A 27,425-nucleotide genomic window follows, 5' to 3' on the forward strand; every position below is an offset into this window, starting at 1 on the left:
TAATTCCCAGTAGTGTTCACAAACTATGTTCCCTGGTTGACTTCATCTGAGCCCTGTGGCAGTCGAGTTTTCAGAGAGACTTGCTGCCGGCCCAGTACACGTGCTAACTAAGAGCCCTGTTCTGGGGTAGGTGCTCCGCATGTGGTGGTTCCCTGTAAGGTAACCCCATGCGATGTATATCTTCCGCTATTTCGTTTCCCTGTTGGTAAACTGCGTCTTCCTTGGGCAGAGCCCCCTCTGCCACAGTCTCCATGTTTGTAGTAACTCCTTCCCCATTAGGTAGGATCTACCATGAGGCTCTCCACATGGTCGGCAAGACAATGTGACGTATTTTCCACTTAAATATCCCCCCTCTCTTTGGGCGAGGTGTGTTCTCCGTGGTGTCCTCCCTTTGGGAGGGACACCCCTCTACTAGACCTGGTGGCCCAGTCGGATAATCCCCCTTCTTTTTTAGGGAGTGGGAAAAAAAGAAGGGGAAAAGAGGCCACGACTGGGTTAGCCTGTCTCTATCTTTTGGGTAGTCAACTTGTCCCCAAAGGGCCGTTCGACACTCATAACTATGTTGGGGGAGGTTACGTGTCGGCCTGGTGTGCTGGCTATGAGGCACACAGTTGTCTGCCCGTCGCACACCGCCAGTTCACATAACACAGTTCAGCCAGTTGCAGAGTTTTGTATAGGGACCCCTAGTGTCACTACATCGACACAACGTCGAGTGAGTGACAGATAGGGAACGTCCTGGTTACTTGCGTAACCTCCATTCCCTGATGGAGGGAACGAGACGTTGTGTCCCTCCTGCCACAACGCTGAACTACCCACTGAAATGGCTGGACCTTGTCTTGGCTCCTCAGCATAAAACCTGAATGAGTGGTTGCATACCAGCTCCTTTTATAGCCGTATGTCCGGGGGAGTGGCATGCAAATACCACTCGCCAATTTTCATTGGCCTTTTATCAAAGACCAGAGGTGTCCCGGGCTCCCAAGAGTGACCCCTAGTGTCACTACATCGACACAACATCTCGTTCCTTCCATCAGGGAACGGAGGTTACGCAAGTAACCAGGACGTTCTCAGGCAGAATATTTCTGATCCGACTTCTTTAGTCTGATATTCTTCTTTCTCTGATGTAGAAAATCTGCAGACATATCTTCCAGAGAAATTTTCCACAAATCCTGCAATATTATGTGCACCAAGACTGTCAGCAACAATGCACTGAACTGTGCCCTTCACTGTCTTTCCCAGTTTTTCAATGAAAAGCCCATGTATCTCCAATGTGACAAGGTCATCAATCAATGGTTCCAGCACTATGTCATATCCAAAACACTTAACATCATTGCTATTAATCAAAGCAGCTAAATTTATAGCAGACAGGGATGACTGACATCCTTCATGTAAATTACCTAATATCCAGTAAATTCCAAAAATTTTGTGTTTTTTCTTTGACATGCCAAAGGGGTTACATATCTCAAATTCATCAACATACAATATTAAAGAGATAGCAGGTTCAGAAAGCAGTGCATTCCTTTGGAAGTTGAGTGAATCAAAAAATAATGTATATTTACATTCATCACCTCTATATACTGATTTTAAATGAAGTGTATTATCAAGTATTGGCTGGCAAGCTGCAGAGACTTTAGAATCGAAATATACTGAAATGTCCTTCCATCCTTTCAGTCAAGCACATACTCTATGGGCTTTAGTATTGAAAATTGTGCTTTGTAGTATGCCTTCCGTTTCCATGTAGTGGAAAGGGGATCTTGCTCTCCGATTGCTGTTTGAATTGGATGTGACTGGCAGATAATGGAGGCAAACTCCCCTACAACAACTTTATCAACCTGCAAATTATGGTCTTGCAGTAACTGGATTATGGATTGATTAACAACTGGAACCGAAACTGTACAAATCAAATACTGCAACTCCTGCAAAAGGTCATCAATGAACACACCAGGTACAAGAAAAACATGCTCTAACTTTAATAGGACTGAGGCTATTTTACGCTCTATAGCTTTGGACAAGTCTTCTGTATTTTCTGTGATTGGGACAGAAAAGGTAGGTTCATCAACTGAGACTTCTTTATCTGATTCAATACCATCTTCAGCAGAAAGACTAGGGACTGGCCTTTCACTGACAACAACGCCAGGCTTTAAGTCCTCTACAGAGGATGACTTGTGTTTTCTTGACTTGTGTGTCCTGAATGATCCATAAATATTGGTTTCGTATGAGCACCCACTAAAAATACAAGGAACAGATTCATTATTTTTCAGGCACTGCTCAGTGTGATGGAAGTAATCTTTGAACGATGATGTGTGTTTGTATTCACAAAGTCTGCATTTATATGTTGTCAATGCATCTTTTTGAGGGGGACGTTGGGGATAACTCCTTGACAAATGGCTCTTCAGAGAACTCCAGATTTTATATGAACAAGGACAGTCTGAATAAGTACAAGGGTAAGTATGATGGTGTCCAAAATGCCTATGAACGAGCTTAAAATGCTTAAGAAGCTCATATCGCTTAGCTTTAGTGACACCACAATCTTTGCATTTCCACATTGAGTTACTTGCCTAAAAGAAGGGGGAGGTGGGGCATGGAAGGAAAAAACCCCAAAAAGTTGATACATTACAGAATAGACCCTACACAGCAATCATTAAAAGATGAAAATTACTTACATTTATCTTATGTCTGGATTATTCCAAAACTGTCCTGAAAAGTCGTTCAGCAGTACTCTTATCCTACAAAAAACAAAGAGAATTATAACAAACTGGCTTATATAAAAGTTAACATTTATGAAAATAATAATAATTAAACAATTTCTTCAAAAAAAGTTTGGTATATGAGGTAAAAAAAAATTATTGGTTAATAATACAAACGGGTAAAAAAAAGTTTTCATTCAATATTTCTCAAAATGCATTAAACAGAGTAAAGGCAAAACCAACACAAACCATATTTGCAGTAATGGAATAATACAACTTTCCTCACATTTTAATTGATTAATTGATTGATTAATAATTAATCCTTCATTTTAATGTTATGACATGTAAAGATTAATTTAACCGCTGCTGCAGTCCTGTATGGTATTCTAATCTACATGTTTAAATTCAATACAAGTGTAATTCTACAATTTCAATATGGCTAATAACTGTTGCTTTGAGTTCTCTGACAAGTTTCCACTGATCTATAATATACTATAATAACAATTCAATGCAGATCATCAATATTTAAACCATGCAAATGCAATTTGTCTACACACATTTGTCTGAAAAAATCTAAAACGACGAGTGCCAAGAAAATTCACCTGCTGTAAATGTTGCGATGAGCATAACATAATATTGAGATTTTAAGTGCCCGGGTTCGAACTTTACAGAAGCTTTGAACCGCATGGTGGAAAAAAAATAAAATTGTGTCTCAGTTCCTTCCTAAGCCTAAGTCTTAAAAAAAAATTCTCTTCCAAAAATTTTTTTTTTCTCTCTTCAAAATAATTTTTTTTTTTCTCTCTTCAAATTTTATTTAATTTTTTCTCTCTTCAAAATTTTTTTTGATATCAACAATTCATATCCTGCGAATGAATAAAAGCTAAAACGGCTTGCCATATCTTTCTAATGATGCAAAGGACCGTAGGGTGCACCAGCTGTGCGCAAGTTCTCACATAAGTTAGGATGTAAAGTTCACACTAAGGGCTTAGTAACTACTAGTTAGTTTGTAACTAAGTCAGTGCTTAATTAGGTTGCACCACCTGTTCTTAAGGCAAGACTTAACTAGTAGGTCGTAAGCTCTCCGTAAAGTAATGCGTAGTCGCATAATATGACAACCTTAATTGATACAATATGCAGCCCTCAAATTTGTACACAGAAGTATTAAAAAGCTGTGCATTTCAGTTTTATCTCGTGACGGTTGATGTTCAAACCTTGTTTGTTCAGTGACTGTCCGCTGTAATAAATTATATCCCTATTAAAATATGATACGTAATAAAAGTAGATTTGATAAATAGTGTATTTGCCCTATGTAAATAACAATATTATAGGAACTGTATCTAAAATAAATGAGGGATGATAAATAAATACTAATACATCAGGCTGGAAAAACAGACATTTATTCATTTTAATATCCTATATATTTGGAAAGTGTTGAAACTTCACACCGGGCGACGCCCCCTGAAAACTGCACCGTTAGAGGTTTCATGCTGAAGAGCCGCTTAAAAGTAAGATTTTTTCTCTCTCTCTCTCTCGTAAATATCAACATCATAATGTATGTTGAAAGGATTGATGCCTGTCACGCAAAACATGAGCTCATTGATGTCATAAAATATCAGTCTGCCTTTTTATTCCATCCGTTACGCCTGGTCGGAGGCTTCCGTAAATATTTAGTTTACGTAGGGTTACGTTCTACCTAAGTTTAATGGTGCAACGCTCAAATATTTAGTAGTGCGCAAATTGTGACTTAGTGCCCATTTACGCCACAACTAGGCTAAGTTGTAACTTACGCACAGCTGGTGCAACCTACCCCTGCTCAGTAACAAAAATATATACAGTATATACTACGTCTGCAACACTTAGGACAGACTGTACATCTATGCATATTTGTGTATTTGCAAGTGTTGCTAGGGACATCCCAGTTGAGCTACAAGAACACTGCCTCATTTTTGTGTCTTATTAAATATGCCACTTTTATCAATGTTTTAAGGTAGACAACACTTTAAACACTGTTTATCTAGACATTGTTATGCATTTGCTAGCGACATACCAGTTGAGCTACAAGAACACTGTCTGTTTTCGTTTGTGTCAGATTAATTATGGTGTTCACTTTGACTAAGGTCCATTTGAATTCAGATACATATTAGATCATAATGATTTCAATATAATATAAAAATATCTCTTCCAATTCCTCAATGGACAACATTTTAGAGCCTTTCCTGAACTCTAAAAAAAAAAAAACGTATGAGTATAAATATGAAGGAATGATGCGAGTAGGACATGAACTGTCAGACCTTGTCGAGTCTGCCCTGAAACTGAGGTGCACTTTTAAAATCATCGGTGAATCTCCATAAACCTTTGTACTTCAGGTACCAACACTGTCACTTTTCTTTTAATTCATCCTTAACAAACATCATAAAATATTTTTGTTCTTGACTCAGCACTTGTCAATAATAGTTAATGTTCATAAATAAAGTAAAAAGTGATTTTCCTTTTTAGATCTCAAATGTGGCCTTTGAAGACATTAATTACATCCCTGGGAAAAGTGTCTTCAGCCCATCACAAAAGCTTACTAAGCGCTTGTCTTCTGAGTTCAGCCAGTCCATCGTATTTCAGTTCTCAAAAAGGACATGAGGCTGAAATTCGCACAGCGCCTGGCGTCTCCAACGCAGTAGTAAATATTGTGAGAGGAATCCTTGGATTTTTACAAGTCACAGTCAAAACCATTCAAAGTTTTTATGAACTGGTGGAGGTACGAAATCAACAATTATTCATGCTACAACAATAACCTATAGGAGCATACCTCCTGAGAAAAAAAAAAAAAAAGAAAATATGATTTTTGAATGTCTTTAGCTGGGAATCCATGGTGTATGCCAGAGCAGCTACACTGTTGAAGAAGACGACAGTGCCAAAGAGTTAACTGTAACTCAGATGGTTGATATCTCCAACTGTCATCAACCAGCAGCTTTGTACCGAGGAATGGCCCTTGCCCCTGAAGACAAAGTCAGCAGACAGGTTTGTGTTGATAACCACACTATTTAAATTTCATAACTGAACATGAGAATTATGAAAATGCAAGCCTTGAACTGAAGTGAAAGCATTCTGACTTACAGAGGGTGATAGTGTTGTTTCCATGGTGAAATACATCTACACGGTGAAGTCCACAGCAGATGGCGGTCTGATCACTAAGGCATTTGCACAGGAGCGTCAGTACTTCTCTCCTTTCACTGTGAAGGGAGGAAGCTCCCAAATGTTGCCAGTGTAAGTGCTTCAAACAGAGTCATTGACACAACAGCTAGCAGGTCATTACAGCCAGTGTTGGGGAGTAAGTAGCTAAAAGTACAGATGCTAAAAACTTAAAGACCCTATGAAATGGCTTAAAGAGCACAGTTTTCTGTTTTGTGTTGATGTTAGGGCTGCAACTAATGATTATTTTGATAATCGACTAATCTAACGATTATTAGAGCGATTATTTGACTATTCGGGCAATTATTGCAAAGATTAATCATTAGCTCTTAACTGACTATTCAACTTGTGCCCCGATTTAAAAGGTTGTATTAAACGTGCTTACTAACAATAAAGAGGACAAAATCATCTTTTAAAAATACCTCTAAATGACATTCACTGAATCAAAGGAAAAAAATATATATATTTTTTAATTCAGTAAAAAATTCACTGCAAAAAATCCTATTGTTATCAAGTGTTTTTGTTTTGTTTTCCATTTAAATTGTCTAAAAATCCTTAAAACAAGACACATTTACTTGAGAAGCAACATATAAGATATTTAGACTTGCTTTAAGAGAATGTATCTTAAATATAAGTGAATTATTTCACTTGGTTATACTTCTGCGAGTGCAGTAAAGACAAAATATACTTATATATGAGTCAAAACAACCTTGAGCTGAAAATGCTCAAAACGGTGGAGATGATTGTGGACTTTAGGAGGAACACCCCAACACTGACCCCCCTCACCATTCTAAATATCACTGTGGCAGCAGTGGAGTCATTCAGGTTCCTGGGCACTACCATCTCACAGGACCTAAGTGGGAGACACACATTGACTCCACTGTGAAAAAGGCCCAGCAGAGGTTGTACTTCCTTTGCCAGCTGAGGAAGTTCAACCTGCCACAGGCGCTGCTGATACAGTTCTACTCAGCAGTCATTGAGTCTGTACTCTGCACTTCAAAAACTGTCTGGTTTGGTTCAGCTACGAAATCAGACATCAGAAGACTACAAAGGACAGTTCGGACTGCTGAGAGGATTATTGGTTGCCCCCCCTCTTCAAGAACTATACACTTCCAGAGTGAGGAAAAAGGCTTTAAAAAATTCACTCTGGGCCCCACTCACCCTGCCCATTACCTTTTTGAACTGTTGCCTTCTGGCCGACGCTTCAGAGCTCTGAGCACCAGAACCGTCAGGCACAGGAACAGTTTTTTCCCTCAGGCTATCCATCTCATGAACAGTTAAATCGCCTCATTGAGCAATAACTATGTGCAATACACAGTTTAGTCTTTTTTATATTTATCCAACACATCCAACCTCTTCTGCCATTTCATTCCTCTGAATTTGCACTGTACATAACAGATAACAGATTCGTATTAGATTTGCACTACGTATGTGTGTATGTATGTATGTATGTGTGTGTCTGTGTGTGTATGTACGTATGTGTATAATTATTTTGTATTTGATATTATTATCTATGTCTTGCTGCTGTTTTTGTATTGTTTTTGTATTGTTGTACACTGGAAGCTCCTGTCACCAAGACAAATTCCTTGTATGTGTAAGCATACTTGGCAATAAATCTGATTCTGATTCTGATTCTTCTGATTCTGATATACACAATCTATTCTCTAAAAGCAAGTCTAAATATCTTATATGCTGCTTCTCAGGTGAATGTATATTTTTTAAAGGAATTTTAGATATGAACAAATTTTGTATTTTTAATATTATATTCAACATTCTCAGATACGAGAGTCGCATGGTGCCATGTGATGTTCGGGCGTGTGAACGGCGAGCTTTTCGCACTTTGCTAGTTTTAATACTTTTTATGTCATAAACCGGTGAGATTCAATACATCCTGATTCTTAACTGTTGTAGGAAGACAATATGTCAAAGAATTCAAAATTAATTTTTTAGATCTTATGCTACAGAATTGGCTCCACTTTTGTTAGAAGTTTATATGGAATCATTAAAGAATGGAAAGCTTCCGCCAACCATGACACAAGCCTGGATCAGTCTGATTCTCAAAAAGGACAAAGATCCAAGCGAGTGTAAGAGTTACCACCAATTTCCCTGATCCAGCTAGACGTAAAAATATTGTCAAAAAGTAAAGTAAACTTAAGTAAAGTTATGACATCTCTTATACACATAGATCAGGTGGGTTTTATTCGGGGCCATAGCTCTTCTGTTAACATCAGGCGTTTCATCAATATCATTGACTCCAGTCACTGCCATTTCACTTGACACCAAAAAGGTATTTGATATGGTAGAATGGGATTATCTTTTTAAGATTTTGGAAATATACGGGTTTGGGAATACCTTTATTGGAAGGATTAAGTTACAGTGCATCCGGAAAGTATTCACAGCGCTTCACTTTTTACACATTTTATGTTACAGCCTTATTCCAAAAAGGATTAAATTCATTATTTTCCTCAAAATTCTACAAACAATACCCTATAATGACAACGTGAAAGAAGTTTGTTTGAAATCTTTGCAAATTTATTAAAAATAAAAAACGAAAAAAATCACATGTACATAAGTATTTACAGCCTTTGCCATGACACTCAAAATTGAGCTCAGGTGCATCCTGTTTCCACTGATCATCCTTGAGATGTTTCTACAACTTGATTGGAGTCCACCTGTGGTAAATTCAGTTGATTGGACATGATTTGGAAAGGAAATTCATGATTTCAAACAAACTTCTTTCATGTTGTCATTATGGGGTATTGTTTGTAGAATTTTGAGGAAAATAATGAATTTAATCCATTTTGGAATAAGGCTGTAACATAACAAAATGTGGAAAAAGTGAAGCGCTGTGAATACTTTCCGGATGCACTGTACTTTATAGACACCTGGTGGCAGCGGTACAAACAAATTGATTAATTTCAGATTATTTTACTCTGGATAGGGGCACCCGGCATGGTTGCCCTCTTTCCCCATTATTGTTCTTCTTGCCCTGGAACCATTAGCAGCTGTGATAAGAAAGGAAGATGATTTTCCGGGGGGGTGGCGGGAGGTATGAGCTTTTGCTCTACGCAGATGATATTTTATTATACGTCTCTGACCCCACTAGATCTATGCCTTGCCTCCACAGAATTATTAATTCCTTTTCTAAGTTCTCAGGATACAGAGTCAATTGATCTAAATCCGAAGCTTTGGCTCTGACAGCGTACTGCCCAGCAACTGCTTTTCATCCAGGCATCTTCCAGTGGCCCAAACAGGGCATTAAGTATTTGGGCATTTTATTCCCAGCAAATTTGTGTGATTTAGTTAGAGTTAAATTATACCCCTTAATAAAAAGGTTTTCGAGCGATGTGGGTAGGTGGCTTCATTACATTTATATATGATTGGGAAGGTTAATGTTATTAAAATGAATTGTATTCCAAAATTTAACTCTCCCTGTAGATGTCACCCTCTCTTATTTCAAGCAATTTGATAGCATAGTGAAGTCCTTCATTTTGAATGGTAAGCGTCCCAGATTACATTCAATAAGTTACATAGGCCGATTGACAAAGGTGGGCTAGGCCTACCCAAGATTTTGTTTTATTATTATGCATTCGGTCTCAGACATTTGGCTCATTGGTCGCTTCCACCTGAGAGAGCCCCTCCCTGGTTTTGTATTGAACAGGACGTTCTTGCCCCTATTTCGCCATTGCAAAGCCTTTCTACCAAACTAATCGGAGAAGTTATGTTTCCACATTACATGATATTAAAGCTTAACTCGCATTTGCACTCGGTATGGACAAACGTGTCCAGAGTGTTTTATTCGGACATTTATTTAAATGTTGCCTCGAGCATATGGCTGAACCCAAAATTATGTATTAATAAGTCCCCTTTCTGCTGGTCAGAGTGGATTGTGAGGGAGGTTAATATGCTTGGTGATCTATTTGAGTGTGGAGTGTTGAGATCCTTTGAAAATTTGGCTCAACATTTTGGGATCCCCAGATCTCAGTTCTTTAGGTATTTACAGCTGCGCCATCTGCTCTGTACTATTTTTGGGAGTAGCATGCACCCACCTGAAGCAGCAGATACTCTGGGAGTGGTGATTACTGCTTTTGGAAAAGGTCATGAGGCATCAGTGTATTACTCCCTGCTAATTCAGAGTCTGGGGGATGGAGCTTTAACTTCTATCAAGAGATTATGGGAGAAAGATTTAAACTTGGTACTGGAGGAGGGAGTGTGGGCTAGGATTCTAAAAAATGTCAAGTCTGTATCTAGAGATGCATGGGTGTGCCTTATACAGTTCAAGATTTTACATAGATTCATGGACCCCCTTTAGATTGTATAGGCTCAGTCTTAAAGGCACACCCACCTGCTGGTGATACCAATCAGAAGATGGAGACACAACCCATGTTTTTGGGGGTGTGTTAAGATCCAAGAATTTTGGTTGAAGGTTCAGAGTTTTGTGTGTGACGTGTTGGGCACTCGGGTTTCGTTTTGCCCCAGACTCTGTATTTTAGGCAATGGGGCGGTCATCAAAATAGGGGATTAACACATAAAAAATTGGGTTCTGACAAGTGTTATGACAGGCAGACAGATTGTTTTAAGGGGATGGAAGTCGGCTGGAGTGCCCTCATTTCGGGAGTGGTGCGCGGAGATGGGGAGTGTGGCAGCTTTCGAGGTGTCATGTAGAAGGCTGGGGATCTGGGATTCTTTTGATGGGAAAGGAGGCAGTTATTTTCTGTTTTTGGGGAACTCTCGGGGAGGGGCTGTGGAGAGAGAGGCGTAGTTTTAGATGTGTGTATGATTATTATATTCTTTGTGTGTGTGTGTGTGTGTGTGTGTGTGTGTGTGTGTGTACTTATGTGTGACCACGGGGATGTTCGTTGGGGGTCGGGTGGGGTTGGTGATTGGGGAGGGGGAGGGGTAGTAGAGGGAGTTAAATGTTGATTCAACGTGTATATGTTTTGTTTTTCTTTGTCAACTATATGAATCAATAAAATTTTTTACTAGGAAACATTCCCAGATAAAAAAAATATTTCTGCAGTATGGCTGCTAAAGTAAATGTATATTGTTTTAAAGGAGTTTTATATATTTATATTGGAAAAAAAGCCAAAATAAAGGGTTAGATACGTATCAAAAATGTATTTTGTTGCAGTGTATAATGGGGCAAAGACTACCCTCTCTCACCTTTTTGTTCACTTTAATCCATCTTTAACTCACAAAAAAACAAACTCTCTCTTATTAATAAAGCTGTGTATTGTCAATTTTCTTCACGATAAGAAATGCACAGTGACACGTATATTATGATTCAATAAGTCACGAGCCATCACGTTATAATCTAGCTGCATCAAGCGCACGCGCTTGAGGGATGAGCCTCCCTGAGCCAGAGTGTACATCAGCCGGGTGCAGTTTCAATCTCTTCCCCTTAGATCGGGACACTTCGCGCAACTCATAGAAGAGGCACTGATCGCACAGAGAAATGCCAGTTTCGGAGTTTGTTGTCCTTTACATGACCTGCTTCCTTATTATTTGTACTTTAATAAAGCTATAATGCATTAAATATAACTGCATTAAAGATGTGTTTTTAAAGACGCTCGACACGCAAGTTTTGCTTAAGCGGAGCGACAGCTCCGGCTCCGGCTCTGCTTATTCCACAACGACAGTGCTTCTGTATTTACTTATTTGGTATTTTTGTATAATTCCCTCATACTTTGCGATCTACATCATCCTAAGCTTTTCGGAAAGTTTAGAGTGCATCTAGACTGTGAGCTGTGTTTTCTTTCACTCCTCAGTCAGGCGCGAGCTGCAGTGCTGCTCTTGCGTGCCACCATTTGTTTCATATGATCTCATGTTACATTAAATTACATCAAATGACTATTCGACAACATAAATTTTGGTTGACAATTTTTTATTGTCGACGTTGTCGATAACGTCGACTAATCATTTCAGCCCTAGTTGATGCATTACCTATTGAAAACCCTTACAAAAAATCTAAACTAGCTGCAAACTTGCTCGTTATATTCATATGCAAATTAGCTTTTTATTTGCTGCAAATGTTTGACAGAAGTTCTTCGCCGGTAGTGGTAAACCACCGGCAAACCTTTGGCAACAATGAACAATTTGTCGCAAGTTTGCCGCAAAGCTCATTTGAATGTGAAAATGATCAGTGCCGAATTTGTGGCAAGTTTGCGACTCTCGATTTTCGTAAGGGAAAGGAAGTTGAGCAATATTGAAAGGCTTGGTCCACTTTTTTAAACAGTAAATAGGCTTTATGTCACAGCCATGAACCATGATTTGCTATTTGCTAGTCAGTTGCAGGTGGTATTGGGGGAGGGACAATCTCATTCTAGAGATAATTGAATTGGAGAAAAAGCAGGTGTAGTGCAAAAGGTTTCAGGGTTCTGCCCTTAGTTTTGGGTTTTTTTCCCTTTGAGGCAGAGCCCTGACATGTACGTGTTTTATGTCTTGTGTCTGGATTCAGTCACTTCAGTTGGTTTGATTTATTTACTCTGTGGCTGAGTCTAGGCACTTGTGTTTTGTCTTGTGCCTTGTGAATGCACTTGTGTTTGTGTTTTCTCATTCCCTTGTGCATTCGTGTCTGTCTTCAGTGATAACCTTGCCCCCTTGTTTGCCTTGTTACCTGTCTGATTAGTAGTTGATTGTTCCCACCTGCCCTCCTCATTATCTCCTTGTTTTCTTCCCTATTTAACCCCATTGAGTTTTTTGTCTTGTGCCAGTTCGTTGTGGATTTGTTCCCTGTTATGTGTCTGCCAGTCGGTTCCTGTTTGTCTGTTCCAGCCCTGCTTCAGCCCAGTCTGTCATCTTGTTTGTCGCCCTGGACTGTGTTTTTTCCACTTTGGGGTAGTTTTTGTTTGTTTTTGTTATATATTTCAATCAATAAAAGCCCATATCCCTACTCTGCATTTGAGTCCTACCATTTCCTCCACCAAACCTGACAAAAGGACTCATCAATATTTGTGGGGAGTTTATTTTCCCCCGTAGAGGAAGACTCTAAATTTTAAATGCATTAACGTCTTCATTTTTGTTTCAAAATATTTTGTTAATTGCTGCTATTTCACCACCTTTTCTAATCAGTTATGTAGGTTAGGGTGTTTTCTGGTTTTATTAGTTTTTAATGTAACATTTTCAGGTTGAATGTCTCTTCACGTTTATTGTTGGCACCCTAACTGAAGTTTTTAATTAAATCTTCTGATTATAAATATTTCATATATTTAATATGTTGCCCCTTTAAAATAGCTTCAATGTGATTACATACTTTTTGTTAATAACTGGTGTTTAAATCATCAGTAGCATGTAATTTGGAAGTTTCAAAGTAGCTTCTCCAATACCGGTTCCAGCACTGCTGATTGTAAATAACAATTGCTGTTTTTCTTTGCAGACCGGACATTGAGCTCCTCAAAGTTTCTGACACAACTGATAATTCCAATTTTGATGATCATTCTGAACAATCCAGTGCCAAAGGCAAACCTCCAAGATTGTACACACATGAACATATAAAAATATACAAATGTGTTGATTAAATACAGTTAGTGCTACACTGATAAGATATATAAGTAACTTGGCTTTTGCCGTTTTGTACACCAACAGATTATTGATTTGATCAAGCGTTTGGCACAGTCAAACATATATCAAGTGGACAGTGCATCCAGACATTCTGGATCTGATTCAGTTGCTACATGTGGCAACACTTGACCATCTAGAGCAGTTATGGAAGCAGGTTGCAGGAGATGATGAGCACAAGTACGTTCTAAGCCCCTGTTTATGTAGGAACATACATAATCAGCCAATTGACTCTTCTTTTTGGACTTAAGGAGGTGGAACCTGGACTCAGTTTGGAGGTAACAGATGAGAGGATCCTCAAATTCTTTGAGGCCAGATTCAAAGCAGGAGACATTTCAGCAAATGAGGCAGGACAGGCACTTGTAGTGGCATTTAACCACTTGTCCACTGAACCAGTATCAGTGGCATTAGCTCAGGTGAGTTAATGAGCTAGTTTTACGTCTGGCACAGTTGAATCAGACTAACTATACCTTACAAATGTATGTGAACATTTGGTCTACAAACAAGCTCGACTTAATGCATGGTTGTGTTCGTAAATGTGTCAGATCACACTGATCGCACTTCGCATTTCAACCGGCCGGTGAGGTCTATCCTAAATCCAAGGTTCAGGCAATGGCATATGAAGTATCCCATGTCTTATGGTTGGAGTTGGCATCAGTTCATCCTCTGAGGTCCATCGTAATAGACTGAAGTGATGTCTGGCTGGCACCAGTTGCATTCTGTCGTCATCACTCAGTGACACGCAGCAGTGGAGTCCGATAACAAGCAGGAATGGAGCTGGATCCGGCCGGTTCTGGTGACCTCAGGATAGAAGTCCCGAGGTTGAGACATGGAAAGCACCATGGGTCCATTTCCACTCGGTGGCTATCGGAAAACAACGCATGATGGACACAGCAACATCTCAACATTAATGTAAACTTGGACCCTAATCATACAATGAGTAATAGATATATGCCATCATTCCAGTTTGACTACAACTTCACAAAATGTTCCATCATCAGTGTTTAAACAATTTAAGCAATTTGGGTAAGAGAACTTTTTGTAAGTCCCACACTTCCTGTTGCCAGTTGGTGGCGATATGACCATGTCCAACAATAGCCACATCCATGTGATTAGTCCCCAAGAAAAAACATACTACTCAATTTTAATCTAAATCACACAATGCACGCAGAAGAAATTAGACTATTTTTGCCATTAATTTAGTGAATTGCCATGGCAACACCGTTTGATATTTAAAAATCTGTTCACAATTTTTCATCTTCGATGTCTTGGCATAATGTTGTCTAAATGTGGTGACAGTCTCATGAATCACCATTCAGAGAATCTATCTATTTTTAATTGTAATTAAAAAATTTTTGCTTACTGATTCATTTAACATTTTTGCTATAATTTAATATAATTCTTTATTGAAAAAAATATGTTGATCTAAAGATTATATTGTAATGAATTTATTTACCATTTTTATTTATCCATAAACCAGCTTTAAATTAAATTAACAAATGTAATTCATGGCACTAGGTGTTAAGGTAGTCCAAGTAGATTTTAATATGAGCACAGAAGTCATTTAGGTTTGTAATTTCGTTGCAATTCTGTAGTAGCATTTTTTTTTTCTCTGTGCACTGTCAAAATAAATGAAGTACATTATCTTTGAGTCTGCTTTCATTATTCATATGCACAACTGTTTAAATAGCCTCTAAATTAATGTAGGGTAAATGAGGACATAAATTAGTTTAGAATGCTACATGTTCGCCCATAGAATAATTATTCAAAGCATAAATTACCAACTGGTTTCCAACAAACAATTATTTGTCACGGTTCCGGCATTTGTGCTGGCTCATACTGTTGTTTGTTTTTCTCTCTCTCTCGTGTCTCACAGGTGGAGACGGCACGCGATCAGCGTTTCCATGGGAATGGTGATCGATCTCGGGGAGATGCTGATCACAGCAAGGATTTACTCGCCTGTTACCATCTGCTTCACTCTGATTGCACTCCGTACTTATTCCTTGTGTGTCACCTCATTATTTGCCTGTTTATGGTTAACTGTTATGTTAACTGTGCTCTCTCGTGTAGTTGGAGCATGCTCGTGTGTCTGTTGTTTGCGCCTCTGTAGAGGTGTGGTTACCTTCCTGCTTGCCATCACCCTCACCAGTTCTGTGTGCAGTTCATGTGGAGGAGGATTCCTCGGTCTCTGCCCGCGTCTCGGGGACTATATCATCTGGGCTTTGCTTCGCAAAACACACCAACTTCAACGGATTCTCTTCGGATTGTTCCTGACTTCCACAAAGCACACTTATCATACGAACACACCCTTCACTAGCCCATTGCGGCTCGCTGGATTTCAGCCTTCTGCAGCCGGCGCCAGGTGCACTTTATCTTGACATTGAGAACTTTGTTAATAAAACCATTGAACCGTCATCTCTGCTTTTGTGTCCTTTGTCCCCTCCGTGACACTACTGAACTACGACCTTGCCACAACGTCGTCATGACGGACTGGCACCGCTCCAAAGTTACGTTGTGGCAACGGATACAGAAATTTCACTTTTCCGGTTGTCACAACGTAATCAGTTACATTGCCACAACTAAAGTTTGGTCATCAAATTAAGGTATAGTTAGGAAATGGCCATGTAAGTGGCTAGCTGGAATTACAAAATGGCTGAATTTGCTGCTGCATTTCTCACATTTTGCAATGCAATTTTCTGCATTTTTTGGGGTTGTTTTGCAGTGAACTCACAAATCATCATTATATACCTATATAATTGTGTTAATTACATTTTAAATGCAATTACATGTAAATATTTAGTGCATAATAATTGAATATGCAGTTAGCAACCCAAAAAAAAAAAAATGCACACAAAAATAACTTAAGAGAAAGCTGTGGGTATTGATATACCCTTAATTATTTTTGTATTCAAATTTTCTCCTGCAATAAAACTTGTCTAGGCCTTCAGTGCGATTCATGCCATTAAGAAAACACAGTTTCACAGTGAATAAGATGCTGTATGCCCATCATATACTACGTGGCAGTCAACTAATAATACCAATTGACATTTTAAAAACACGTCCACGCACGAAAGCCAGAACCAAGGAGGTCTAATACAATGAAAAAGCTCTCTAATAATATTTGCGATTTCAATTTTGTTTGCAATAAATTTTGTTTCGTCAGGGTACACGGATACTTTTCAAAACTTGATCTGACACTGAATGCTCAAGCAGCCTAATTTACACTTAGAAAACACCTGACATTGCTATAACAATACAAAAAGCACTTACCAATTTACTTGAAGTGAAAATGTGCAGTAACAAATAATAAAGAATAGGCAAGTGTGATCAAACTTTTCTACAGAGTTCTAGTCTTACACTGAGGGGCCTTTCACATTGAGCGCATTTGTGTCCGGCTGCGCTGTTTTAAAAATGATTTCAATGTAAACGTGGCTAGATAGACGTCTTTGATGGCTTGTTTGTGTTTTTAGATGCCATGTCAAATTAAAAAGAACTTAAACTGTGAAACGTCTCGTGTCAAGACACATACGTTTTGCTCTTTTGTGGCACTGTGTGTTATTTTAGTGCAAAAACAAATGCATTCAAGCATGTGAACGGCACGTTGCGTAAGAGGTTAAAGGTTCTAATCCATCCATATAAAACTATATGTTTTAATTAACAAAGATTGCATCCGCACCTCAGTTGATGTATGTAATGAGTGGGGACACATTTGTTTGTATTTTTCTATGGGATTCAACTGGAAAAGTGTTCAAACTCAAACGCGGGGTTAGTTGTCACACACGCTGGTAAGACAAAACTTAATTTGTTTACTTGTTACCATATCAACACTGCGTAGATAAAAAAAAATTAAAATTGCGGGAAAATCCGCTCCGGGAATTTGCGCGAGACCAAGATGGCACAGCTCACGAACACCCATGGCACAACAGAGCCATGAAACACTCGATTTATATAGGAAGAAAACACACTGCACTGCATGGCTGCACATTAACAATCAGATCACCTGGTTTCCCCACACCTGAGAGCGATTAAGAGAGAGAGAGATAAAGACAAAACACGCTCTACACACACAATCAATACGGCCAAGAAGGCAAATTTCACTTGTGACACATTTCACTTTTCTATTTCCTAGAAAAGAGCGCAAGCTGCAGAAAAAAACTGCTGACACTAAACGACATTGATAACAACAGAAAAACATTTATCATAAATTCAAAATAATACATTCCAGCACCGGATCGGCAATCATAACATACACAGATCAAATGAATCAAACTCCATCTCAAGAACTGGAGATGTTTAACACATGAAATCAGAAATATAATTAACTGAAGAACATAGTTACACATACTTTATATACATAACGTAGGAAACAGGGATCCCTTCCAAACAGGACACCAAATATCTTATGTTATTTTGGGAATCATTCATGGAGCTTGGATGTCCTCTATTGGACATTTCTTGTAACTGACACTCATTACATATCCATATTATGATTAAAATGTAAACATTTCAGTTGATATTTTTATTATATTTTATTTATATAAAAATTAATACATATGTTTATTAACAATAAACTTTAAAAATCAAGCTTACCAAATACCTCAAAACATGTGAATATGCACAAAAAGGAATGATGAGATTTAATGCATTGCCATGGCAACAGTATTTAAGATATCAAGAATCCCTTCAGAATTTTAAATCCGAGTCTTGACATTATTCTAAAATCTTTTGAAGCAATTCAGGTTAATATAATAGGGTATTTCAAAGTCTGTTAAAAGTGACACACTTCCTTCCACCAGTTGGTGGTGCTATGGCCGTGACCCACAATAGCCACATCAATGTGATCAGCCTGCAAGGACAAACATTTGGCTAAATTTTTATGTAAAATCACGCCATGCATGCAGAATATATGAGACATTTCCTTATTCCATTTTTTTGATGTTATTTTATCGCTTCGCCATGGCAACACCGTTCGATATATCAAAAATCCCTTCGCAATTTAGCATCGTCAATGTCTTGGCATGATGTCGCCCACATTTGATACCTTTAACATAAAATACCTGGGAGAAGTATATCAAATTCCTGAGCATGCATTTTTCAAACAATCCATAATGGCCAACTTCCTTTTGGGCAGAGCTTATGACTGTCAGCACGAAAGTTGTCCGGCTTCATGAGATCTATATGTGTACAAAGTTTGGTGACTGTAGCTCCAAAGGGATGTGCTACATAGCCCCCCGAACATGCCCATTTTCTAGGTGGTGCCGCAGAGCCCCCCCCCCCCACACACACACACACACACACACACACCCCCACCTGTAACTTTGCCATGCCCTAATGGCCAGCGACTCTGATGTGTGTGAAAACTTTCAAGAGTTTTCACACATGTTATGTACCCCAAAGAGTTTTCACACATGTTATGTACCCCAAAAGTAACAAAAATAAGTAAATAATAATCCTTAGAAGAACAATAGGGCCCTAATAATATTAACGTAGATGCCATTCAATTTTTTGCAGAGTTATAGATTATGATCAATGTTTCAGGTTCCGGCAGATCTAGCTAAAGCAGTCTGTAGTGACAGAAGGCAGAAGGGAATTAAGAAGCATTAAAACAGAATTTCACCAAGATGGCCTAGAGCACCGAAAATTCCTCAGAGCCATAAAACTAAGAGCTGACAGAATGGCTCCCTAAAGTCTGGCATGCCCCAGCTAAATGGACCACATCTGGCCAATAAAACGAACAAAAGAGACTTGTCCAGATAGCACATAACTTGAAAAGTTCATGCTTCTGAACTCCACCAAATACACAGACATGTGTAGGATTGTACTACAAATATGGACATGTGCAGATGATAACCCTGAACATTATATTTTTCATAACATGTAATATATTATCTGTGTTAAAACTAAAAAGACTAAAAAGGAAGTTTTATCATGCATTATAACTGAATTATAACTGTAATTTAATAAGAAAGTACAAATGTTTGGTATGTAATTGATTGTCTCTTAAATTCCAGAATAATGGTGTGAAGTATTTTCGGGTTATTTGCAGTTATAGTTTTCTTATGAAATTCATGATTAAAATGTTCAGTTTACCTTTGGGGTGCGGCCAATTTCAGCTCAAAACTTTCCTAAAAAGAGGAGTCTTCTCTCTTCTTCGGCTCTCTTCTCCGCTCTTCACTTCCTCTGCAGCTCTGCATCCTCCGCACTCTTGCCCTCGTGGCTTGCAGCCTCGCCCCGGCATCTCTCAAGTTCCTTACCATGTAGAAGTCCACGAAGGCTCGGACCCCTTCTCTTCACTGCTCTAAGACACACACACACACGCCTCATCATCCATCGATGCAACAGACAACAGACATCCACGATCTAACAGAGGTCCAAGACATCGACGGAACAAACTTTCTACAAAGAGCCAAAGAACCAAGCAACTCAACAAAAGCAACGAAATGCAAGTACATCTCCAGACTTTGCTGAAAGTGCTGGTGTCTCTCTAATATAATTTGGGTTACCCGACTGCAAATCGAGCTAGACTCAAAGAAGTATTGAATGGTTTCCAAGGCATTGTCTCTAGACTCCATAAAGTTAATGTTCTCTGTACAGATCATTTCATTCACCTGTTACACTACTCACCAACCTGTTTTATGTTTGTATGTGTTAGATTCGTTTTTATGTTTAGAATAGCAATAAAGTCTTGTTTGTACTCAAAGATAATTTGACTGTGGGATATTTTGATAATAATCTCATCAATTAATTTTTTTTTTCAAAGATCCGGCCCTAAAAGCTATACTTAAAAATATTTGTGATATCATTTTCAATAAGCCATGAGAATAATATTACTCCAATAAGTGAATTAATCATAATTCTCTAATTAAAGTTAATTCCTCACAATAGAAATTGTAAGCGGATACATCAAGACGTTGTAATATGATTTTAATGGTGTCTAATTTTATTCAGACAAATAATCAAATTATTTGTCATTTATAATGGTTGTTGAACGTGGCTAATTCCGTTATAAATTTCCCTATATTAAGATGGAGGTACGCGGCACTTTAACCATACCGTGTACATCTACATTAACTTAAATTCCTACAAGCCTAATTGTGTGGTGAAGAATAAATTAGGTGTATGCCTGGCTAAATAGAATAGATTTAGTCTAGACTTAAACTCAGTGAGTGTGTCTGCACCCTGAACAGTGTTAGGGAAACTATTCCATAGTTTAGGAGCCAAATAAGAAAAGGATCTACCTCCTTTTGTGGATTTTGATTTTCTAGGAACTATTAACAAGTTTTGCGATCGTAATGAACGTGATGGAATATAGCGTGATAGAAGGTCACTTAAGCACCATGGAGCTAGACCATTCAAAGCTTTGTATGTAGTTAACAGAATTTTAAAATGAATATGAAATTTAACAGGTAGCCAATGTAACGACGATAAAATGGGGCTAAACTGATAATATTTCTTGGTTCCTTATTACAATAATCTAGTCTTGAGGTCATGAACACATAAATTAGTTTTTTGGCATCAACAACAGAGAGCATGTGTCATAATTTAGCAATATTTCTGAGGTGGAAGAATGCTGTTCTACAAACATTGGAAATTTGATTTTCAAATGACATATTGGTATCAAATATAACACCTAAATTCTTCACTGTTGAAGACGATGTAACAGTACATCCATCGAGTGTCAGGTTATATTTTAGCGTCTTATTTTAGAGGTTTTCCAATAACTAGTACCTCTGTTTTGTCGGAATTGAGTAGAAGAACATTTCTGGCCATCCGATCTTTGATTTCATTGATACACTCTGCTAATTTGGAGAATTGTGAAATTTCGTCAGGTTTCTAAGAAATATAAAGTTGGGTATCGTCTGCATAACAGTGGAAACTTATTCCATGATTCCTGATATTATCTCCCAGGGGAAGCATATATAAGGAGAAAAGCAGAGGCCCTAAAACTTATCTCTGTGGCACTCCATACTTTTTACTTTTATTTGATTTGACAATTCCTCATTTACACAGACAAAGTGATAGCAGTCTGCTAAATAGGACCTAAACCATGCTAATGCAATTCCACAAATGCCAACATAATTCTCCAGCCTATTCAAGAGAATGTCATGATCTATCATGTTGAAGGCAGCATTAAGATCTAAAATCACTAGAAGAGAAATGCAGCTGCAATCAGATGATAAGAGCAAGTCATTAGTAACTCTGTTAAGTGAAGTCTCTGTACTGTGGTGTGGCCTAAATCCTGACTGAAATTGTTCATATATACTATTTCTCTGTAGAAATGAACATAATTGGGAGGACACAACCTTTTCTAGTATTTTCAACATAAACGGGAGATTTGAAATCGGTCTATAATTAGCCAATTCTCCAGGATCAAGTTGTGGTTTCTTAATAAGCGGTTTGATAACTGCTATTTATAGTTTCTTGGGACATGTCCTAAGGATAGCGAGGAGTTAATAATATTAAGAAGAGCTTACAGGGAATACCACTTTTTTTTAGAGCTTATTTGGTATTTGATCTAACATACGTTGTGGCTTTTGATGTTTCGATAAGTTTAGTTCGTTTTTCATGACCTATGACAGCAAAGGATTGAAGTTGCATGTGAGGAAAATTATGAGACACTGTTTTCTGAGGTGCAGTGACAATTGATTGCATAATTCCAATTTTATTTCTGATGATTTCTATTTTATCAGTAAAGAAATTCATGAAGTCATTACTATTGTGCTGCTACAGAATATCTGGTTCAGTTGAGGCTTTATTCCTAACCAGTTTAGCCACAGTAGGGAATAAACACCTAGGATTGTTGTGGTTATTTTCTATGAGTTTGCTCAAATATGCTGACCTGGAAGCTTTTAGTGCCTGTCTGTGCTACAGACACTATCCTTCCATGCACCGCAAAATACCTCTAATTTTGTATTCTTCCACTTGCGCTCCATTTTCTGAGCTGCTCACTTGAGAGCATGAGTGTGATCATTGTATCATGGTGAGGGGCTTTTTTATTTAATTTTCTTTAATCAAAGGGGGGCTACATTATCAAGAGTGCTAGAGAAGTCTGTATTTATATTTTCTGTTATTTCATTTCAAGTTCTTCTAGACTTTGGGGCTTACTGAGTGTATGAGATAGATCTGGAAGATTATTAGTGAAGCTATCTTTAGTGGTCAAAAGAATTGATCCACCTGAACGATAGTGTGGTGTAGATTGAGTCAAATTAGCTGATCGCAGCATACAAGAGACGAGGTAATGATCTATAATGTCATCGCTCTGTGGTAGAATTTCTATAGTATCAACATCAATTCTGTACAATTAGTGCTTTGGTTGAAAGAGATCTAATGTCTAGTAGCCCTATCTTTATATAATGTTTATCTTCAATTTTTGTTTATCTACAGTTTTTTTTTTCAAGTTTGACCTTAATCAAATGTTTTCTAAATGATCTAGTGAGGGGTTTTTGTTTGGTAGTTCAGGGAACAGACACAGTCTCTATATGATATCTGGGTGATACAGTCTCTATGTGTTGTAGTTTATGTGACCTGTGTGACATCTCAAGGCAGGTAGCAGACGTTCGGTTTAGCCAGTTTGTCTTCTCCCTGACCTGGGCCAGGGATGGAGTCCATCTCTCTTTAGCAGGTCAGGTCTACTCCAAAAACTCTTCCAATTGTCTATAAATCCTATGCTATTCTCCAGACACCACTCAAACATCCAGCCATTCAGTGACACTAATCTACTATAAACCTCATTACCAAGACGAGCAGAGAGGGGGGCAGAGCATATTACAGTGTCTGACATCATTTTTGCAAGTTCACACACCTCTTTAACATTATCTCTAGTGATCTCCGTCTTGTGAAGCTGGATAGCGTTAGTGCCAACATGAATAACAATTTTAGAAAATCTACGTTTAGCATTAGCCAGCACTTGTAAATTTGATCTGATGTCAGACGCTCTGGCACCCGAAATGCATTTAACAATGGTAGCTGGAGTCTCTATTTCCACGTTCCTTACAATAGAATCACCTATGACCAAGGCTCTTTCAACATGATTCTTAGTGGGTGCATCACTGAGTGGGGAGAATTGATTAGAAACCCTAACAGGAACAGGAGAATGTTGTTGCTTTGCTGAGTGAGTATGCCACCGAGACATCACCCAAACGCCCTGCTGCGGGGGCTCTAGAGCCGGAACCAAAGTGTGTGTGTTGCTCACTGTACTACCCGCATCCGAAACAGTATCTACCGGCTTCTCTTTCTCACTGACCTCCACTAGCGTTTGGATGTGGGTCTCTAACTCATTAACCTTCTCCGTCAGCCTGACTAATTCCTTACATTTATCACATGTGAATCCCTCACTGCTGATGGAAGAAGCTATAGTAAACATGTGGTATGTAATGCAGGAAGCAATAACATGAGCGGATGCAATGATTTACCACAGTTGTTTGTTGTTGTTGGTTGTTCCTGAGCGGCGAGGGTTTGAGATCGATGTGAATCCCACACGAAATTGTTTGTTGTTATGGTTGTTTTTGCTTTGAGATCGATGTAATAATCTGTGCAACACAGAGGAGAAAACAGGTGCACGCTGTAAAATGCACGCAGTTTAATCGCGATAAAAAAAGAAAGCGGATGCACGCAGAAAAAAATGCATGCAGTTGAATTGCGGTAAGAGAATAATGCTGGGGAAAAATGGCAGATATTAAAGATTAAAAGCTGAAAACAGATAGATAAGCGATGCTAAAAAAGCTAGCAGGCTACAAACACAGACTCGAGCTATGTGCCAGCAGCAACAGGAAGCGACATCAACTGCCTACATAGGCACTTTATGTAAGCAGAACTTTTTTTTATATACTTTGCAGTAATGAATGAACTATATAGGTACTATATGTTTATGGTCAGCATTTCTTATGTTTTGTCTGTCAACTTACATTTTTTAACTGAGCTAATTGCAAATCATTATGGGATTGCTTTCTAAGTAAAGGTTACATGTGATGTTGCTGCCTTAGAATTTGACCAAACTAAGGTAGTTTAGGGGGCAGTATTATTATGATCCCTGTCTTTTGAAAAAGAAGAAGTGTTTGTGTCAGATCCATGCCTGTGAAGCCTTAAAATTCTGCCTAGATGGGCAGATCAATATGTTTTGGAACAGAGCCATAATCTCTCATTGAGTTAAGTGTTATTTTATACACTCACTGGGCACTTTATTAGGAACACTTTGGTCCTAATAAAGTGCCCGACCTGATCTTCTGCTGTTGTAGCCCAACCGCCTCAAGGTTCGACGTGTTGTGCATTCTGAGATGCTATTCTGCTCACTACAATTGAACAGAGTGGTTATCTGAGTTAACGTAGCCTTTCTGTCAGCTCAAACCAGTCTGGTCATTCTCCGTTGACATCCATCATCAACAAGGCGTTTCCGTTCCCAGAACTGCTGCTCTCTGGATATTTATAGTTTTTGGCAACATTCTGAGTAAACTGTTGTGTGTGAAAATCCCAGGAAAGCAGCAGTTAGAGAAATACTCAAACCAGCCCGTCTGGCATCAACAATCATGCCACAATCAAAATCACTGAGATCAAATTTGTTCCCCTTTCTGATGTGAACATTAACTCAAGCTCCTGAACTGTATCTGAATGAATTGCACTGCTGCCACACGATTGGCTGATTAGATAATCGCATGAATAAGTAAGTGTACAGGTGTTCCTAATAATGTGTTCGGTGAGTGTATTTACCATGGTTTACTGTATTTTAATATAAATTCTGTTGATCAAAATGTATATTTTTCCAGTTCGGAGTTTGTACAGAAGGAATACAAGAGTTTCTTGCTGGAAAAGTCCCTCGAATGGACAAAGATTTTGGAGTCACATATTTTGCAGCTATAATAAAAATTGTGAATGTCTTCAGTCTCAGAATTTCTGAAATGTATAACATATGTCAGTCATCTAACTAACAGCTATTCTTCTAAATTATATTTTCAAGCTCTCTGACTGGCAAAACCTCCTGAAAGGTGTGTTTGGACATTGTGTTTGGACAGGAAGCATTTTTAATGGATATAAATGGAGAACACATTCAGAGCATTGTAAAGGTATTCAAACGTCTGCCTTTTCAACATCTAGTTAATTCATTTTTTATTTTTTTTTCTGGGGATGAAATTGAAATGCGATGCATTTATTTTGTTCTCCACAGTCACTTAGTCCTTCTGTAGGAAAGGAGAGTTCAGTTTGGTAAAAGATTCAGGATCTTCAGAAAGGGACTGCCTGGCACTCGACCAAGCCATTCCTTGCCAAGGAAGCTTGATTCATACAGCCAACATGCCTAGGTCTCCCAGTTGAAATCAGCAAATAATATTCCGTAGTTAATGCCGTTACAATGAATGGTGATTCACTTTTTTATTCAATTTGTTTTCATTTTCCATTAGATATCTGTTAATAATAGATAAAGACAGGAGCTGAATACAATAATGATAATGTATTCTATGACTACAGCTAAAGCTGAAATGAATCCTCCTCTGAAGGAAAATCTGGGTGAGCTGCTAAGCTGAGACATTTCCCCAGAGACAGATGGCTTTGCTGGGTAATAAACAGACTTCAACTGGCATTCATTAAGTCTAAAATCAACTGGAACAGAGGGAAGAATTCACTAAATAGCTGCATCAATTTTGCATGCATTATTTCAGTGCTAATTCTTGCAGCTTATTCACTAACCACCGACAGTCCAACTTGACCAGGAGCTATATGCACTGGTTTATCACTGTGCAAGGAGTATTTAAATTAAGTAATATTTACCACTTGAATTATTTGAATTATTTTTCAGCACAAACACATTTGTTTAGGAAGCAAATAAATGCTATTAGCAGATGCAACTCATTTTTTTGTGTTTTGGGGGATTTTCTGTTCTGAACATTGACTTCCCTCCAGCCTACAGATTTACAAAGGATCATTTTGCCTTCCATGGAATCAACACAGATCTATTTCAGTGTGGGGTTGAGCTGAAGATGAAGGCAGTTGTCGCCCTGCCATGGGCGTTTGGCTAGAACATAAATGTGAAAGAGCAGAAGTATGAAATGACTTAAACCAACCAATACAGAGTTATTTTCAGTCAAGTACATTTTCCAGGAACATTTATCTGTGTCATACCTCTTGTATACGAAAAAAGTGCTACCTGCAAAAATAATACATTTCTGTAAATTATAATAATAAATTAGTGTGACCCTTAATTTTCCAGTCGGAAGTCACAATGGGTAATTTATGTAGAAACATGTTGAAAAAAAACAAAAAACCTTTAACCCTACCCTAACTTCTATGATAAAGATTCTCTGCACCAAATATTTGCATTCTGTGTGGGTAAAAAATCCCCTATAAAAATTAATCATGGTGATAGACTGTAAAAGTACAACTGCAGTAATCATGTTTTTGGCAGATTTATTATTTTCATTCCCAATTTTACAGAAATTTACATGTTTCATGAATAAGTACCTTTGAACAGCCATCAAGTCTCATGTTACAAAATGCAAGACTTTATGTTGGACCTACTATGTTGTCCATGCTGCGTATATGTTTAATAACTTCTTCAATATATTCAGCTATGTCACGGAGTAGCTCATCTGCTGCTGGTACATTGATCAGCCTCCCTCTTGCCCATTCAAGGCTCCTCTGGAATGTTTCCAGTCTAAAAACAAAAACAAAGTAAAATCATAATAAACAGTAATGAAAGCACTAAATGTCATGTATTATTTTTTTTTGGTCTTGTTGAACCATAATGTTTAGGCCTACTGTTTTTCCAGAGACAGAATGTATATACGATATTAAGTGCCAGAAACTGTGGTTTGTAATTTGAAATTATAGTTTTTTATACAGTGCCTCCCATGTATATATATATATATATATATATATATATATATATATATATATATATATATATATATATATATTGTAATGCAAGTGTAACGGTGGCCAGCTGATAGATATCTGTGCAATGTGTATAAACCTCACTCTCCTGACCTCCAGAGGAGTGACTGACACTAGAGGCTG

The 27,425-nt window shown here is 38.2% G+C and overlaps 1 protein-coding gene across 1 annotated transcript; it reads left to right on the top strand.

Moving 5' to 3' along the window:
- The first annotated feature begins 4,876 nt into the window (after nt 1-4,876).
- On the top strand, nt 4,877-26,993 carry vtg3 (vitellogenin 3, phosvitinless). The gene is given in 19 exon segments (XM_051672169.1): nt 4,877-5,050; nt 5,181-5,303; nt 5,305-5,433; nt 5,535-5,696; nt 5,797-5,942; nt 13,243-13,281; nt 13,283-13,325; nt 13,452-13,510; nt 13,512-13,604; nt 13,676-13,695; nt 13,698-13,840; nt 25,184-25,285; nt 25,375-25,403; nt 25,405-25,480; nt 25,582-25,771; nt 25,881-25,968; nt 26,320-26,469; nt 26,471-26,497; nt 26,978-26,993. Coding segments are annotated over 19 exon segments (1,809 nt in total).
- Nucleotides 26,994-27,425: the final 432 nt, after the last annotated feature.

This window comes from Myxocyprinus asiaticus, chromosome 35 (genome assembly GCF_019703515.2).
Source record: "Myxocyprinus asiaticus isolate MX2 ecotype Aquarium Trade chromosome 35, UBuf_Myxa_2, whole genome shotgun sequence".
NCBI classification, from domain to species: Eukaryota; Metazoa; Chordata; class Actinopteri; order Cypriniformes; family Catostomidae; genus Myxocyprinus; species Myxocyprinus asiaticus.